Raw genomic sequence first — 17,821 nt, 5'->3', positions numbered from 1 at the left:
ATACTGGGAACGCTTTAAGAAATTGTGTGCAAGCTGCCCCCATCATCAAATTAGTGAGCAGCTACTCATCCAGTACTTCTATAAGGGCCTTACATACACTGATAGGAGCATGATTGATGCTGCAAGTGGAGGAGCTTTGGTGGATAAGACCCCTGAGGCCGCGAGGAACTTGATTGCAAATATGGCGGCCAATTCTCAACAGTTTGGCAGTAGGCTTGACCTTCCATTTAGGCATGATAATGAGGTAAATATTTCTTCCCTAGAACAACAAATCTCGAGTCTAATTTCTCTTGTTCGTCAAATGGCTATAGGTAATATGCAAACAGTGAAGACTTGTGGGATTTGTTCGATAGTAGGGCATCCAACTGATATGTGCCCAACTCTTCAAGAGGAGCTTGTTGAGCAAGTGAATGCAGCAGGTGGTTTTCCTGGACAACCGCAAAGGAAGTATGATCCTTATTCGAGCACATATAACCTTGGATGGAGGGATCACCCTAATCTTGGCTATGGGAATCCACAAGTGAATCAGCACCACCCTCAAAACCGCCCAAATTACCAGCAATACCAGTAGCCATATTCCCCTAGACAACAACCGGGCCAAACTTCTAATTCTGGTATGTCTTTAGAAGATATTGTTAAGTCTCTTGCCACTAATACTTTGCAGTTTCAACAGGAGACAAGGGCCAGTGTTCAAAGTTTGGAGAATCAGATAATGTAGATGGCAACCGCAATCAGTAAGCTGGAGGCGCAAAGTTCAGGGAAATTACATTCTCAAATGGTGGTCAATCCAAGAGAAAATGTAAGTGCGATCATTTTGACAAGTGGTAAAGAGGTTGAGATTCCAATAAAGGCAGCCCCTGCATCGTCAAAGGAAGAAAAGGAGAAAGATGCAGTTTTAGACAACAACATTCCCAATGACAATGGTGTTCCTAAGCGTAAGTTTCTGCCTCTGTCTGATTATAAACCGGTACCACCTTTTCCTTAAGCTTTAGCATAATCTAGAAGAGATGAGCAAAACAGAGATATATATGAGACTTTTTGTAGATGCGAGGTAAATATTCCACTCTTAGATGCTATTAAACAAGTACCTTGCTATGCTAAATTCTTGAAAGAATTGTGCACACTTAAGAGGAAACAGAAACTAAAGGGGTGTGACAAGGAGAGAGTAGGAGAGAATGTTTCTGCAGTGATTTAGAGAAAACTTCCAGCGAAGTGCAAGGATCTAGGTATGTTTACTATCCCATGTATGATAGGTAACACTAGGTTTAAGAAGCCCATGATAGACTTAAGAGCTTTTATAAATGTCATGCCATACTCTATATATGCTTTTTTGAAACTTGGACTTTTGAATAAAACTGGTGTTGTAATTCAATTAGCTGATGGATCTAATGCTTATCCTAAGGGTGTAGTTGAGGATGTTTTGGTAAAAGTTAATAACTTAGTTTTCCCTGCTGATTTCTATGTGCTTGATATGGAAAATGGAGATCAATCCGCTTCTATTTTGTTAGGAAGACCTTTCTTAAAGACATCCAAGACTAAGATAGATGTTCACAGTGGCATACTTACCATGGAATTTGATGGTGAACTTGTCAAGTTTAATATTTATGATGCCATGAAATATCCTGATGATGATGATGATGATGATGATCATGTTTATTCTATTGATGTGGTTGATTCTTTAGCACAGGAAGTTTTTGAAATTGATGGAAAAGATGGAATGGGAGTTGCCATTAGTAAGCATCTTGAGGAAGAGAATGAGGAGTTAGCTTTGAGTACTGATTTGCAGGAAACTGTTACAGCATTGAATGATTCTCCAAAGTTACAGCAGCAGTCGAGTAACATTCCTTATATTGCATTACCAATTTCTAACGAGAGGCCTTTACCTTCTGTTTTGCAGGCCCCCGTTCCAGATTTGAAGCCTCTCCCTAGTTACCTCAAGAACGTGTTCCTTGGAGATGGAAGAATGTTACTTAGTGCATCGCAAGAGGAAAAACCTTGAGTCGAGCCAACGATAATAAACAAAGGCGCTGCTTGGGAGGCAACCCAAGGGGAGTTTTTTTTTTTTTCTTGCATTTAAATTTTGGTTATTTTTGCCTTTTCTTTGCTTTTCATCTTACATTAGGGACAATGTAAGCTTTAAGTGTGGGGGAGGGGATTTAGGTTTTGTTTAGGTTGTGTTTTAAGTTACGTTAAAAAAAAAAAAAAAAAAAATCTTCCTAGTTTAAGGGTATACCGGCTGGAAACCAGAACCCGCCTTAAAAACTGTCTAGCAGTACTTGGCAACCTCTGGTATAACAACGCCACGTACACCTTAAACGAAATTCCCCCGCATTTTTTTTAGGAAGGTTTATGCTTTAAGTCATGTCTTTGAACATCTAGTGATGCATGAAATAGTAACTTGACTTTGTTGTTGAGCATATTCCTTGACTTAGGATGTTAGCAATATTTCATAAAATAGAGTTAATCATATTTGAATCTTTGTAGTTTGAAACAATATGTCTTGAGAAGTTGTGTGAACTTAGTGACGAAGCATGATTGAGGAATGTAAACAATCCTTAAAAAAAAAAAAAAAAAATTGTTTCTCTTAAGCTAGTCCTAAATTTGGGTTTAGCAATTAGGAAAAGAAAAGAAAGGTATGTGGTGAGTCGAGATGGAGCGTAAAACGCACTCACTCATAAACACAACCATGAAATGAGATGGAGCATAAAATGCACTCATTCTTTTTCAAAACAGAAAGAAAAAAAAAAGAAAAAAGAAAAAAAAAAATTGTATCCTTAGTTTCTACCCAGTTTGTAGTAAAGAGAAATAGTTGAAGAAAGTTGAGAGGGGAGTTGTACATATTGGTTTGTGATTAGTTCCCTTGTTTGCATTGACTGATAAGATAATTGTGGAAGATGATGAAGAGAGATGAATGTCATTAACTCTGTTTTATTTTATTTTGCTCTTCCTAAGTTAGTATGATAATTGCATGGATTACATATTGTTGCTTATGTATAATGTTGATGTTCTTGATATACTTGAGATATGGTGTTCTTGTAATGACTTGAGTGTAGCGTTTGTTTGAATTAGTTTGCCCAGGACGTGCAAAAGCTAATGTTGGGGGAATTTGATGGGAATGCAAAATGTCATATTTACCCCCCTACTGGTTTAGTCTTTTATACGTATTTGTTGCCTAAATGTACTCATTATTATTCTATTTTGATTTAGGATGCAAATGGAGGCGTTAATTGCAAAACGGAACTAATTAAGTGAATTCGGACAGTTTCGACGTTGTTTCGTAATCTAGGCATAACTCTCTCATCCGAGCTCCAATTGAAATGATTCAAAATGCTGTTGCACTAAGAAATATATCTACAACTTTCATGTTTTGAGTTTTGAGAGATACTCACTGCATCAAGGTTGTAATCGAGCTTGAAGTTGACACATCTGCACTGGACGTCCTGGAGCATTCTGCCTTGTCATGCAAATCAATTGGCAGTTTATTATTGGAAGATTTGAGGACATGTGGCACGCAAGTTACAGCTCAGAATCACCACTTTCCTATTTTATTTTAGGATTATATCTTATTTTCAATTAATTAGAATCAAATTAGGATTAATGTTATTTTAGGATATTAGAATATTTCTTTTAGGAGATTTAGTGGGATTCAAATACTGGAACTGGATTTTTGTAAAAGGGATGGGATTAGGGTTTTTGATGGGGACCACACCTCTCTCTTCTCTTCTCTGGAATTTTTCTTTCTTTTTGAGTTTTGATTATGGCCATGAGCGGCTAAAACTTTTGTAACTTGGTCGTCAGAAACGGAGACCTCAGAATCAACCAACTGTGAGATCTGATCTATTTTATTTTAGTGTTCAATTTTCGTGTTTGAGTATTGAATGTTATTCTATGCATATCTTCATGATTGATGCATTTAATTACTAGGAGGCCTACGAGTGTATTATTTGTTGTAATCTACTGCTAAGTTTGATATCAAATCCGTAATTGTTTGATCCCTCTAACTTGTGAAGCAATTAGGGTTAATAATTTGCTGGGTTAGGAATTAGTAATCTTAAGAAGAACATTCAACTAAATTAAATACAACCGCTTGTGTTTGTGTTGTTTAGCTTCATCGATTTCTCTAATTCTTAAGGCTGCTATTAGGTTAAATCTTTAGGGCTTGTCTAGGGTTGTTTAATGGTAAGATTAATTAAGAACGCTTGTTTCCTAATTAATTACAATTAAGGAGAGATAGGAAAATAATTCCAACGGTGAATATTCAGGGTATGAATTGATTTAATTTTGCATCAATGATCAGTTGTAAGATTTCGATGGTGGATGTTGACGGAGACCAAGATTCATTATATTAACTGATTTCGAATTGAATTGTTTTTGTTTTTGTTTTTGGCTAAGATTGTTTTCTGTTTTACTCAAAACCCCCCCAGCCTTATTCACATCATAGAAAATTCGGCTAGACACTCTTCGTGGGATCGACTCTTGCTTACCCTATTTACAGTTCAGTAGTTAGGTTAGGAAGGTTTTTAATCTTGGTTACCTACGATAGCATACCACTACATCTCAGCTTACTATGATCTTTACCCCTGGAGTCTCCCTATCCCATAATCTGTACCCTTTTGTGCCTTCTTGGTAACCCAGGAATATGCATTTGGTGGACCTAGGCTCAAGTTTCCCTCCCACAGTATGTGCATAAGCAGCACACCCAAATATTCTTAGGTGACTTAAAGTCTGGTCTTCTTCTAGACCAGATCTCTTTGGGGCATTTCCTATTAATGGCAGTGGAAGGGCTTCTATTTACAAGGTAGGATGTCGTAGATATAGCTTCCCCCCAAAATGTGTTTGGTAACCCTAAGGTAAATAAAAGGCACCTAACCTTTTCTAGTAAGGTTCTATTCATCCTTTATGCCACCCTATTCTATTGAGGGGTCCTAGCTAGACTTCTATGCCTTAGAATGTCATGTTCTCTACAAAAGCTATCAAACTCAGTGTTGTAGAATTCAAGCCCATTGTCAGTTCTTAAGGCCTTTACTTGCTTTCCTATTTGGTTTTCTACTAGTACTTTCCACTCCCTAAACTTTGTCAAAGCTTGAACTTTGGTCTTTAGGAGGAATGTCCAAACTTTTCTGCTGTAATCATCAACTATGGATAAGAAGTAACTGTTTCCACCATAGGATTTAATTCTTTCAGGTCCCTAGAGGTTAGAGTGTAAGTATTCTAGGCAATTTGTGGCTAGGTGAGTTCCCTTTGAGAAACTCAGTCTGCATTGTTTTCCTAACATACAGTTTTCACAGAATTCTAGCTTGCAGATAGTGTCCCTGCTAAACCCCCCTAACTACTAAGGATGTTCATACCCTTCTACCTCATATGCCCCAACGTAAGGTGCCATTTTTCAGTTACAGTCTGTTAGTAGAAGGCAAAATAGTATTGAAGCCTTCAAGATGAAAATATCCACATAGTATATAGAGACCATTTCTCTTTTCCCCTCTAAGAACCAGGTTCTGATTTTTATACACATACAAGCATCCATTGCTAGCCTTATAGGAACATCCAGCCTCATCTAGGGTCCTGAAAGAGATGAGATTCCTATTTAAATCAGAAATATACCTAACCTTGGTTAATTTTACAAGTTTTACATAAGTTAGTTTAAGGGTTACACTTCCTATTCCTTTAACCCTACAAGCCTGATTGTTACCCATATAGACTATCTCAGTTTCATTTGATTCTAAGTTCTGAAACCAGTTGTTCTTTGGACTCATATGAAAGGAACAGCCTGAGTCCAAGACACATTCCTTAGTAGTGTCAGATGTTCACACTGTCAAGACCTCAGGCTCATCCAGTTCGTTCTTGCTAGAGGCTAAGTTACTTTCAGTGTTTCCCTGTTTTTGTTTCTTTAGCCAATCAGAATAGTTCCTCTTGATATGACCAAGTTTGTTACAGAAGAAACACTTCTTAGTGTCTGATTTTGTTTTATTATTACACTTCCATTTTTTCTTGTTCTTAGACCCCTGCTGATACTGGTTAGTCTTTCCTGCTTAACTAGATTCTGGCCTACTTCTTACAAACAGATTGCTACCTGATCTTTTCTGGACCTTTAGCTCTAGTTCCCTAGCTTTGAGTCCTACAACCATCAAGTCTAAACTAGGCACAGTCCCTGAATACTGAAGAGCATTCCTTACTACTATGTATTCTTCAGTTAATGAATTTAATAAGATCATTACTAAGCTGTGTTCGCTAGTTCCTGATCAATCCCTTTAAGGATTAGAGTCATTTTTAAAAACTCATCTAGGTTGTCCTCAATCGACTTAGCATATCAATTTTGTATGAAAATAGGGCACCCTTTAAAAAAGCTAGATTGGGTGCAGACTATAAAGAGTAAAAGGTTTCGAGTTTACCCCATAAGGCTAGAGGAGTTTCTAGCCCATCTACCTTTCGTAGGACATTGTCTGATAGATTCATCACTATGAGATTGTATGCTTCCTCATTGATCTCATCCTTCTTCTTTAGTTTCTCTTCTGGCCATTTGGATGCGTCCTTTTCCGGGGCAATCCCCACCTTGTTGTGAGAAAGTAACGCCTTCATCTTCTTCTTCCAACTCTTGAAATCAATCTTTCCATCGTACTGAGTGATTTCCAATCGTGTGGTTGTCATATTTGTGTTTAAAAATTGACTTTGTTTCAAGAAACCCTAATTGAAACCCTAGACAGAATTAATGAATGGATTCTTGAACGATTTGCTAAGACACGAACCTAAATCTTCAAAGAACTTCCTTAATTGACGATTTGATGACTTGAATCTTAACCCTAGGACTCTAGATCACCAAGGAAAGACCCAATTTGAAAAGGCCCTAAATCTTGACAAACCTTAGTTCTTCCAAAAAATGTTAGATCACCGGTGAATCAACAAATCAATCAATTCTAACGTCTATTAGCTCTAATACCATTGTTGTAACAAACCAATAAACACAATTCAACCAACAGATCACACAATCAAAAGAAATCAAACCAACACACAACACAAGTTTTACCGTGGTTCACTTATCCTAATTGGATAAGCTACATCCACGTTGAGCTCTAGAAATGGGAAAGCTCACAGCACTATTATTAGAACAAGATTCAAACAATAACCAGTACAAACCAAGATCACACCCCCACTGATCTACATGAAAATCACTCAATAACTAACCCTAAGGAAACTCACCAGGAATCCTCAAAGCACAAGAGCAAAAGACTCTCCTGATTGACTAAACACTTAACCAATCTACCTAAGTTACAATGATTTCCCAAAATTTGTGTAAACCCTAACAGAGAACAATATGAACCTTTCGAAGAGAAAAACCTAAATTGCACAACCCTGATTTCAACTATTCATCCACTTATATACCGTTGACTCCTTTGACAATTCTCAACGATTGGATCTGAACTTGTTCAATGGCCAGAATTCAACTCATGTTGTCTCAAAATGTAGCATTTCATTTAAGCCTCAAAGTGATGTCGTTTTAGTCTTCACTTTAACAAATACTTCAACAAATCACATTATGGTAGCTATAAATGGTTAGAATAAAAAAGAATTTAATTAAATAAACACATAACACATTAAACAAATTTATCAATACAAGGACACAGTAAACCAATTCTACCAAAGTTATTTCCCATGATAAAGTGAAGTTTCCTTTATTTTTAAGGTCGAGGATTCTGCTTATGTAAAATATATAGGTTGGAATGGACTCTAGCTTATTATGCCATTACGACATTACCTGTGGCTTTGAGGCACCAAACAAAAATTGCTAGCCAGCCGATTGATATATACAATATCTATGCAAAACATTTTTATTTCAAGGAAGGCATGGATCGATATTGGATATAATGATTTTGACCACCACCACAAATTTCGGTGACCACCGGCCCACAGCTCTTGCTAGACTATGTACTCAAGCTAGCTTTCTTTTCAAAAGCTTGTACACATGTTATTTCTTACCCTAGCTATCATTAATTTATTCATTCATTAATTTGCCTGTTAAGAGATATCGATATCGATCGAGTTCATTTTCATTTTTATTTTTCCATTAATTTCGGAATCCCTTACGATTTTGAATGATTGAAAAGGTTTTAACATGGACTAAATATAGCCATAATTAATTATCAACCTGAAGTGATAGGAGGATCAAATAAAAACTATAATTCTGAATGCATTATTGATAAGAGCTTGAAAATACATATTTTTTTAGTGATTTAATTGGATTATTTGTGGAAAAATGTGTTTTTAATGTGAAATTTGAGTTAATTATTTCATAAATACCTTTTATGGGATCATGAGTGTATTTCGAGTATTTTCAGGTTAAAAATGATATTTGAATGAAGAAGAATTATTTTGACAGAATTCATGACGAGTAGGAACAAACGGTGCAAGAATCAGAGTTGAAACGAGAAAGTTGTGACACGTTGAAGATATGACGTAAAACCTGGAAATCCGTCAAGATGAGCATGCTTCGATATTTCGATCATAACTTGAGCTGTAGAAATTGTTTTTCGATAATTCTTGTGGTGTTGGAAAGCTTATTTAGAGAGCTACAAAGTTAGTGTTGATGAATTTGCCAAATTCTAAAGATTCTAGACTCGTGGGACAGAAAGAATGATCACCGCAGCGACCGTTTCTAATCACCGCAGCGATGGATCATGGGCCTGTTTGGGTTATTGTATTTTCCTAGTCTGAATCTGAATGGTTGAAGGCATTTAATTCTTTCTTGCAATTCTCGTATGCCAATTAGAGAAGTTTTTCTATTTTTCTTTCTTGAACTCATGTTTGTTAATACAATGGTTTTTTTTATTGCTTTAATTGTGAACTAAATTTCTTTTCTAGGGCTAAAGATGTAGCCCAATTTATGAATGTGTGTTGATGTTATTGTTGTTGATTTTAAATTGAGCATCAATTCTAAGTTTTATTATTATGTGTAATTCCCTCAATTCTTAAGGGCCTGAGAATTGAATGATTTTATGGGTTAGGTTGAGATCGAGAGATGAAACCTGATTAGTCTAAGGTAATAAAACCATAGATTGAGCAAACACTAGAGATAGGTTGTGAGGCTCTGGTAAATTCCATAAAACTTAATGATCTCTTAGCTTCTAAATCCAACTTAGAGATATTTTGAGTTGTTACTTAAGGGTTAATTCGCTAATTGTTCGAGAGAAAGTGAAATATTTAGGAGTTTGGCCTTTAGAATAAGCTTAATTAGGTTAGCAATAATTGTCAATGCATAGGATTAAATTGTTGTGAAATCTGTGCCCTAGGTTTAGTCACATTGATCTTTTTACCAAAGTATTAATAAAATTATGCTTTTGGTTTGTTTTTAGTTTGTTTTATTTTTCATTAAATTCATTCTTAAAATTTTGTTTCATCAAATAGTAATAAAATAGACTAGTTTGGTACTATGTAGGTAGTTCTCTTGGGATTCAACACTCATTTATTCGATCTTTATTACTTGCATGATTTCGTACACTTGCGAATAGCTTGTCATGTTTTTGGCGCGTTGCCGGGGAACTATTTTTTGTTACCAATATCAATACGAAATATTTAGTTGCTAATTTGATTTGTTTTATTTTTGCTTAGAAATTAATTTTTATTTTATTTTGTTGTGTTTGTTTCTTTTATTTAGATCTAGGAGAGCTTACGTTAAAAAGGTGGTGGTGATCTTAAACCCTTTGATTATGAAATCGAAAGAACGACTAAACAGTTGAGGAAAGAAAAGAGGCAAGCTAGCTTAAAAAAAATTAATGGCTAATAGGGGAATTATAAATCCCAATGTGGAAAATCAGGAGAATGAGAATGAGGATATCATAGGAGGCAATGCAACTGGTGGAGTAGTAGTGGTTCAAAGAGCATTGAAGGACGACTCTAGTCTTACTATTGATGGGTGCTATTCTAGCATCAGGAGACCACCAGTTCAAGCGAATAATTTTGAGATCAAGCCAGCAATTATTCAAATGATTCAGTAGTCGGTCCAATTCGCTGGGTTACCTAATGATGATTGCAACTTGCATATCACCAATTTTCTGGAGTTATGCGACACATTCAAGCATAATGGAGTATCCGATGATGCAGTTAGGCTAAGGCTTTTCCCGTTCTCTCTTCGGGATAAAGCTAAGGCTCGGTTGATTTTTCTGCCATCTGGGAGCATCAAGACATGGAACGAGTTAGCTCAAACATTCCTCACTAAATATTTTCCACCTGCTAAGTCTGCCAAGCTGAGGAGTGAGATTACCAATTCTAACAACAAGACTTGGAGTCATTGTATGAAGCATGGGAAAAGTATAAGGATCTCTTATGGAGGTGTCCTCACCATGGTTTACCAATCTGGTCACAAGTGCAAACATTCTACCAAGGGTCGCTGCCAACTATTCAAGCCATGATAGATGCTGCAAGTGGAGGAACCTTGAACAATAAAACACTAGAGGAAGTATACAATCTGATTGAAGTGATGGCGAACAATAACTATAAGAGGACTTCAGAGAGAACTTCAATAAGGAAATCAGCAGGAGTGCATGAAGTTGACGATTACACCGCATTGGCTGCTCAACTTTCAAACATCTAGAAGCAATTAGGTAATTTATTAAAAATAAATGCAATTGAATCATATTCTCTAACATGTGAACTCTATGCAAGAAATCATTCATCCAAGGATTGTCAAGAAAGGAATCCGTTTGCTCAGCCTGAACAAGCTAATTATGTCAATAATTTCCAAAGGGGGCAAGGGAATCCATGTTCCAACACATACAATCTGACATGGAGGAAGCACCCAAACTTCTCATGGAGCAACAACAACGAGCATAAACAACCTCCTGTTTTTCAAGCTCAAGAGCCAAAATCTAACTTGGAGAATGTGCTTACCAAGTTCACTGAAGAGACAAGCAAGAGGTTTGAAAAGACTTAAATCCTTGCCCAAAATCAATCAGTCTTGATTAGAAACCTTGAGACTTAAATTGGGCAAATCCATAACATATTAGTGGGAAGAGTTCAAAGAGTTTTGCCGAGTGATACAGAGAAGAATCCCAAGGAACAAGCCCATGCAATCACCTTGAGGAGTGGAAGAACCTTGGAAAATTCAGAGGACGATAAACGACAGCAAGAACAAGAGAAAGCTCTGAACGAAGAGCAGAAGAATGATCGTCGTGAGGAGAAAAGTTGTCGTTGCGGCGAGGGTGCAAATTTGGAGAAGATCATCGGCATGAAGGATGATCGTCGTGGCGATGATCCAGGTGGCTGTAGCGATCGTGAATCAGCTCCCAAATCATCAGAAGCTCTAACCTATCGACACGGCGAGGAAAGTGGTGGCCGCAGCGAGTGTGAATCTAAACAGAAACTTTGTTTGAGCCATGCAAACCTTCCGTACCCACAACGTTTGAAGAATCAGAAGCTTGACAAGCAATTTGGTAAGTTTATTGATATGTTTCGAAGTTTTCATATTAATATTCATTTTGTTGATATGTTAGAACAGATGCCGAAATATGCAAAGTTTTTGAAGGAGATCCTCAAGCATAAGAGAAAATTCGAGGAACACAAGAAGGTCATGTTAACAGAGGAATACAACGCACTGATTCAAAAGAAACTACCACCTAAACTACGAGATCCAAGGAGTTTTATTATCCCTTGTATTATTGGTAGTTGTTATTTTGATAAAGTCTTATGTGATTTAGAGGCAAGTATAAATTTGATGTCATATTCTATTTACAGGAAACTTGGATTGGGAGAAGTGAGGCCAACCACCGTTTCTCTCCAATTGGCAAATCGATCAATAACATATCCTAAGGGGGGTGGTAGAAGACGTCTTGATTAAGGTAGATAAACTGATTTTCCCAGTAGACTTTATAGTAATAGACATGGAGGAAGATCGGGAAATGCCTTTAATCCTAGGACAACTTTTTCTAGCAATGGGTAGAGCATTGATAGATGTTCATCAAGGGAAATTAATCTTAAGGGTAGAAGATAAGCAAGTAGAGTTTAATGTTTTTGATGCTAAAAAGCGTCCATCCGACTTTGACACATGCTTTGAGATTAGTGTCCTTGATAACATAGTGAATAAAAAATTAGAAGAAAAATAGCATAGTTCACCCCTAGAGAATTGTTTAGTCAACTCTAGGACTATGGAGGTTGACTTTGAGATGGTAGATGAACAACGATTAAAGCCCCATTTGAATGGAGAAATTAAGGATATGAGGGCTTGGATTCTCCTAGATGATCTGAATTGAAGAAAATGAAAAGTCAAGCTTACGACTTTAACCAAACGCTTTTGGGAGGCACCCAAGCTTTTTTTTTTTTTTTTTCCTTTTATTGATTAGTGTGTTATTTTTGCAGGTGTTAATTTTCAAGTATGTTTAATATTTTTCCGTTTAGTGTAAATAATTTTGATGTTGTGTTTGTTTCTCTAAATTCATAAATTTAACATGTGATGTGTGTTTCCGATGAGGTACACTGCAAGTTTCTTTGTTTTGACAAAATTAAAAGGCAACAATGGAATGAAACATACTTGCTTGAGAATTTGATTAAGGAAATGAGTTTTGGTGAAGCTTGCCATATTGACAAGCTTCGCAAAACTGAACTTTATTGATATTGTCCTTTACATTCAACGTTTGTACAAGGGAGTTAAAGACAAAGACATGAGGATGGCCTAATCTCCTATGCCATAAATCTCCTTCACTAACAGATGCTAGAGCTTGGCCTTTATTTCCTTCTGTGGCGGGTACATCACCGAAGTCTTGATGTCTAGTGTAATTATATAAGCATGAAAGTCCAGAAAAAGAGGTTTTAGCTTGTGATTGTTGTAAATGAGAAGACTGTAACAAGGTAGATCTTTGTTGTTGTCAAGCCCCATTTCCACTTGAGACGTCGAGTTGGTACAAACCATTGTGTAAGGATCCTTTAAGAAGCACAACCTAAGAAGTCTTGTCCTCTATAACACAATCATCAGCAGAGAACTCAACTAGCACGTTATTATCTCTTGTAATTTTAGAAATGCTCAGCAGGTTCTTAGTCACATGTGGAACACATTGTATGTTTTTAAGCTGAATAGATTTGTTCATACAAGAGGAAGGTAAGATTGTCAAACCTGTATGGGAGATGCCAAGGCACTGCCCATTCCCAACTTGTAGAGATTCAGTTCCAGTGTATTGTTTTTTGATTAAGAGATTTTGAAGATTAGGTGTTATATAATGAGTGGCACCTAAGTCAATAAACCAATTCGGATCCAAAACTGTTAGAGGAGTTGCTATCTAATTTGGCCAAGCTATTGCAGTCTGCTTTTTCAACTCACTTTCTCCTGAGTGTCCACAGTGCTGCTGTGACAGATTTGGTCTAGAAAAAGGAGAGCTTACTGGAGTGTTATTCTGAAAGAGTTGCTACTGATATGCCATAGGTGAAGAAGTCTAGTAAAATTGACTTGGAAAGTAATTCGAGTAACCAGGCTGAGTGTTTGCAAAGAACACTTGTGCAGGAGTTGTGGATTGAGTATGTTGTTGTGAGGTATTATACTCTGTTCCAAATTGTGGTCGGTGGTTCTGATTTCCTTGAAAGGAAGTGTCAAAGCGATGATAGCATTGTAAAGCCATGTGTCCATTCTTCCCACACAATTGACAAAATAGTCTAAGTTTGTAAAAGTTTCGACCTCTTCCTCTACCTCTGCCAAAATTTGGATTATAAGGTTGAAAACTTTGAGTAGTTAGGTAGGAGTGTTTAGGTTCATGTTGACTTTGGGAGTGAGGGTGTATAGGTTGATTTGTTTGTTGTCCTGAGTTGTTCAACATTGACGTGGTCAGTTAAGAGTTGGAAGGCTATTTGTTTGCCAAGAAGGCAACAGCTTCATGAAAGCCTATATAGGCAGAGTGTTGTTTCTCCAGTCTCATTTCGTGTTTATGTAATAGGAATTGTGCTTCCTGTAATGATACTTCACTACTCCTAGCAATTAAAGTGGCTAACATTGTATCATATTCAGTTCCAAGTCCATCAAGAATGTATAAAAGCAACTCTTCATCAGTTACAACCACACCATTGGTGCTCAAAGAATCTGCAATTTCTTTCATTCTAAGCACATAATCATTTATACTAGAGCTATCTTTCCTAGTCGTTTGTAATTGATTCCTTAAGTGTAAGATTCTAGCCTTAGAATCTGTAAGAAAATTCATCTCTAAGGTGTACCATATATCAAATGCTGTTTCACAATTAGCAACATGTCTGTACATAGTTTCTGAAATGGAAGATATCAACCAGCTAAATAACAATTGATCAATCATTTTCCATACTAACTGTTATTGATTAACAACCTGTTTTGATTCATCAGTTTCAGAGATAGTAAAGGTAGGAGGACAAGGTTTATCACCTGTAACAAAGCGTTCTAGCTTGTAAGCTTTCAGCACAGGAAGAACTTGTGACTTCCAGTAAGCATAGTTTCGTTCTCCTAACTTCACAGTGATGGTAGGTAGAGTGTTGTTTAGTGTTGAGACGGAAGCCGAATTCATTACCTTTCCTTCTGTGTTAAGGATGGAGGTGAGAGGTGTTTTAGGATCTGCCATTGACATATGTCAATAGCTTTGATACCATGAGAAAAAAAAAAAAAAAAAAAAAACAGAGCAGAAAAAAATCTGGAAATTGTTGTGTTTATTTTATCGTTTTGAATGAATGCTACAATGGCACTATTATGACTTATATACTTGAAGGTAGAGTACAAATTCTTGTCAACTTATATCTGCACCATTCATTCTAATACAAACAAACACAAAGGCTATTCATTCTTCACCATTCGATCATAACAGGAAGATTATGCTCTCTCTACTGCATGCAAGTTGGTTAACAAGTTGCTTTAACAAAATGCAAGTTGCTCGGCAAGTTGTTTTAACATAGTGCAAGTTGATTCTACAAGTTGCATTTCCAGAGTCATGAAGATCATATTTGAGCAGAGAAGAAAGGTAGTGTGCTTCTTATAAACCGTTGCTTGAGTTGAAGCTTGAAACCTTTTTCTGTCATGAGTATATATTCAAGAATTTCATCAGGCGGCTATAGCCAGTATGACAGATATAGAATACTAATTTATAATCATATCCATCACAAATCTAAAGCTTTTTCTTTACATATTAAAGAAATATTTATGATGATCATATGTTGAGATAAAATGGAATTAAATTCACGGACTAGTTAGCACTAATAATAAATTGATACGGCCTTATATGTAATTTAAAATTAGTAGAATTCTGTATGTACCACCATTTAGTTTATGCAAATTAAGTTGTTCATAATGTTATGGTTATGTTTTTGCCTTTGGTGACAAGAACAGTAAATCCGTGCTATGTTATTACTAAAACTATGTCATATATGTAATTTTTATAAAAAGAATCACATTATATATGATACATTATAATAAGATAAAATATAATTAAATAAATATAAAGCATAGCATTACATATATTTATCGAACAAACTTATTAATGAAAGAGTAAACAAATTCTACCAAAGTTTTTTTACATGATTAAATGAACAACATTATTAAGTAATTGGTATAGGTTTGAAAACTTTCAAGTAAATTAAATAGCCTCTAATTTATTGCTGGCTTATGTAAAATAGGCTGGAATGCAATCTCGTTATGCCATTATATATCTGTTTCATTTGTTTTTTTTCCTTGGAATGGAAGAGATGAGAAAAGGATTAATTTTTTTGAGTTTTTGTGCTTATATCTTTCTTCGTTCTATGCTAAATTATGTGTTATTTTATTTACATATATTTTTTTTGTTCTACCTAATATTTAAAAAAGGGATACATCGTATTCACTATTCAGTATTCCTTTCACACTCATAATTTGAATTCTTCATCTCTTATCTTAGTTAATTATTCTATCTAGTTTGGCAACAATAATATTTCCATAACTTTGGTTGAAATCGAGCTGGCAAATGGCCATTATTAATTATTCAAAGGACACTCTATTTTCCGAGTCAGTGTACATGCATGCATGGTTGTATTTTATGTTGCAATTAATCTTTCGAAGAAAAATCAGCTATAGTTATGAAATCGTGGGTGATCATGTTAGATGTATTATATCATTATTCATATTTTAGATACAAATTTCTTATATAAATAATCAAATCCATGTGTTAGGTATGATTAGATAATAATGAGTCAAAGGAAAGAGTGCAGATATAAACTCCTTATAAATATATAGTGATTTCTAGAGAATAACAACGGAAAAAAAAAGCTAATAATAATAAAATTCTTTTTTACAGGCTAGAATGCAATCTCATTATGCCATTATATATCTGCGGTTTTGAGGCATCAAATAAAAAATTACTGGTCCGCCGATCGATACAATTTTAGTATCCCTTACGATTTTGAATTGAATTTAAATATAGCCAAATTATTTAATTATTAAATAATCAAATTTCGAAAAAAAAAAATTGCAAGCTATTTATACTAAATTACTAATTCATGCCACCATTCGAGAAGGAAAATGGACTCTCTTCCAATTGGCGTACTAGCATTAGATAATTCTGCAACTTAAATTAGTCAACTCCATTTGCAAGGAATTGACTTTAAAATCTTCCAAATACAGCTTGCATAGAATATATCCAGTCTAACATGTAGATCAGAAAGAAGTGGACCCAGTCAAGGAGATAATGAAGGAGTCGTGGAGAGCCAATAACTTCACAACAGTATAAATATATCGACACCAGAGCAGCTATCCTCAAACCATACATTTCTTGCATTTCTTTCACATATATAGTTAGCTGAAAACAAGAAATGGGATCTACCAAACTCATTTCACTTCTCTTCTGTCTCCTGTTGATCGTCTCGACCTCTTCAGCCACTCAAAAAAAGAAATCACGCAAGCCTTGTAAAACGCTTGTGGTCTACTTTCATGACATACTTTACAATGGACAGAACGCGGAGAACGCAACTTCAGCAATTGTAGCTGCACCGGCTTGGGGCAACAAAACTATCTTAGCTGAACAAAACCATTTTGGCGACATAATTGTGTTCGATGACCCTATAACCTTAGACAACAATCTGCATTCAACCCCAGTTGGACGTGCACAAGGGCTTTATTTATACGACGGGAAACAAACCTTTAGTACTTGGTTTGGTTTCTCTTTTTTGTTCAATTCTACGGAGCACAAGGGTATTGTAACCTTTGCTGGGGCTGATCCATTCTTGGAAAAGACTAGGGATATTCCAGTGATTGGAGGAACTGGTGACTTCTTCATGGCTAGAGGTATTGCCACTTTCATGACTGATGCCTTTGAGGGGGAAGTATATTTTAGGGTTCGCGTTAATATCAGTTTGTATGAATGCTGGTGATTTCTTTGCCCTTTTTAATTCAAACAAACCATGATCAAGCATAAGAATAAAAAATAATGTATTATTATTTATTATTAATGTATTTCATAAAAAATAATGTATTGGCTCCAATTCACAGATTAATGAAATTTGAGTTGATAAATATATAATTCCATTATAATTTACAAGTTGTTCTTTATTTTATGAATTGTGTCTCTATCAGTTTTATGTGGGCATAAAGAAAACAAAACAAAACAAAACCTTAAATATTGGGATAGGTATTGTCATAACTTTGGTATTTACTACATGTATATAATTATTCGCGGTCTCCACCAAGAATCTTATCAGAGATGACTCTATAGAAGTGGCTTTAAATATATGCAAGAACTAGATGGCATGCCCACGCGGATTTATTTATTATATTGTTTTTATTTTATTATCGAATTTTTATATTTTAAGAAATTGTAAACGATTATTATTTCACAAAAAAATATGTCAAATATTTATTATAATAGAACAT

At 35.6% G+C, this 17,821-nt stretch overlaps 1 protein-coding gene and 1 non-coding gene across 2 annotated transcripts; one reads left to right on the top strand and one right to left on the bottom strand.

Annotated features, from left to right (window-relative positions):
• Nucleotides 1-10,232: 10,232 nt before the first annotated feature.
• Nucleotides 10,233-10,338, bottom strand: LOC116139981. Its single transcript, XR_004129538.1, has one exon. It is a non-coding gene; the product is annotated as a small nucleolar RNA R71 (small nucleolar RNA).
• Nucleotides 10,339-16,700: 6,362 nt separating this feature from the next.
• LOC116139957 (disease resistance response protein 206-like) lies at nt 16,701-17,435 on the top strand. The gene has a single exon (XM_031425602.1). It carries the CDS (start codon nt 16,765-16,767, stop codon nt 17,320-17,322), a length of 558 nt encoding a protein of 185 aa, XP_031281462.1. The 5' UTR covers nt 16,701-16,764; the 3' UTR covers nt 17,323-17,435.
• The last annotated feature ends 386 nt before the right edge of the window (nt 17,436-17,821 follow it).

This window comes from Pistacia vera, unplaced genomic scaffold, assembly GCF_008641045.1.
Source record: "Pistacia vera cultivar Batoury unplaced genomic scaffold, PisVer_v2 Contig36, whole genome shotgun sequence".
Lineage (NCBI taxonomy): Eukaryota > Viridiplantae > Streptophyta > Magnoliopsida > Sapindales > Anacardiaceae > Pistacia > Pistacia vera.
Note: the sequence above shows the minus strand (reverse complement) of the source record. Positions and strands in the feature narration are given on the sequence as shown.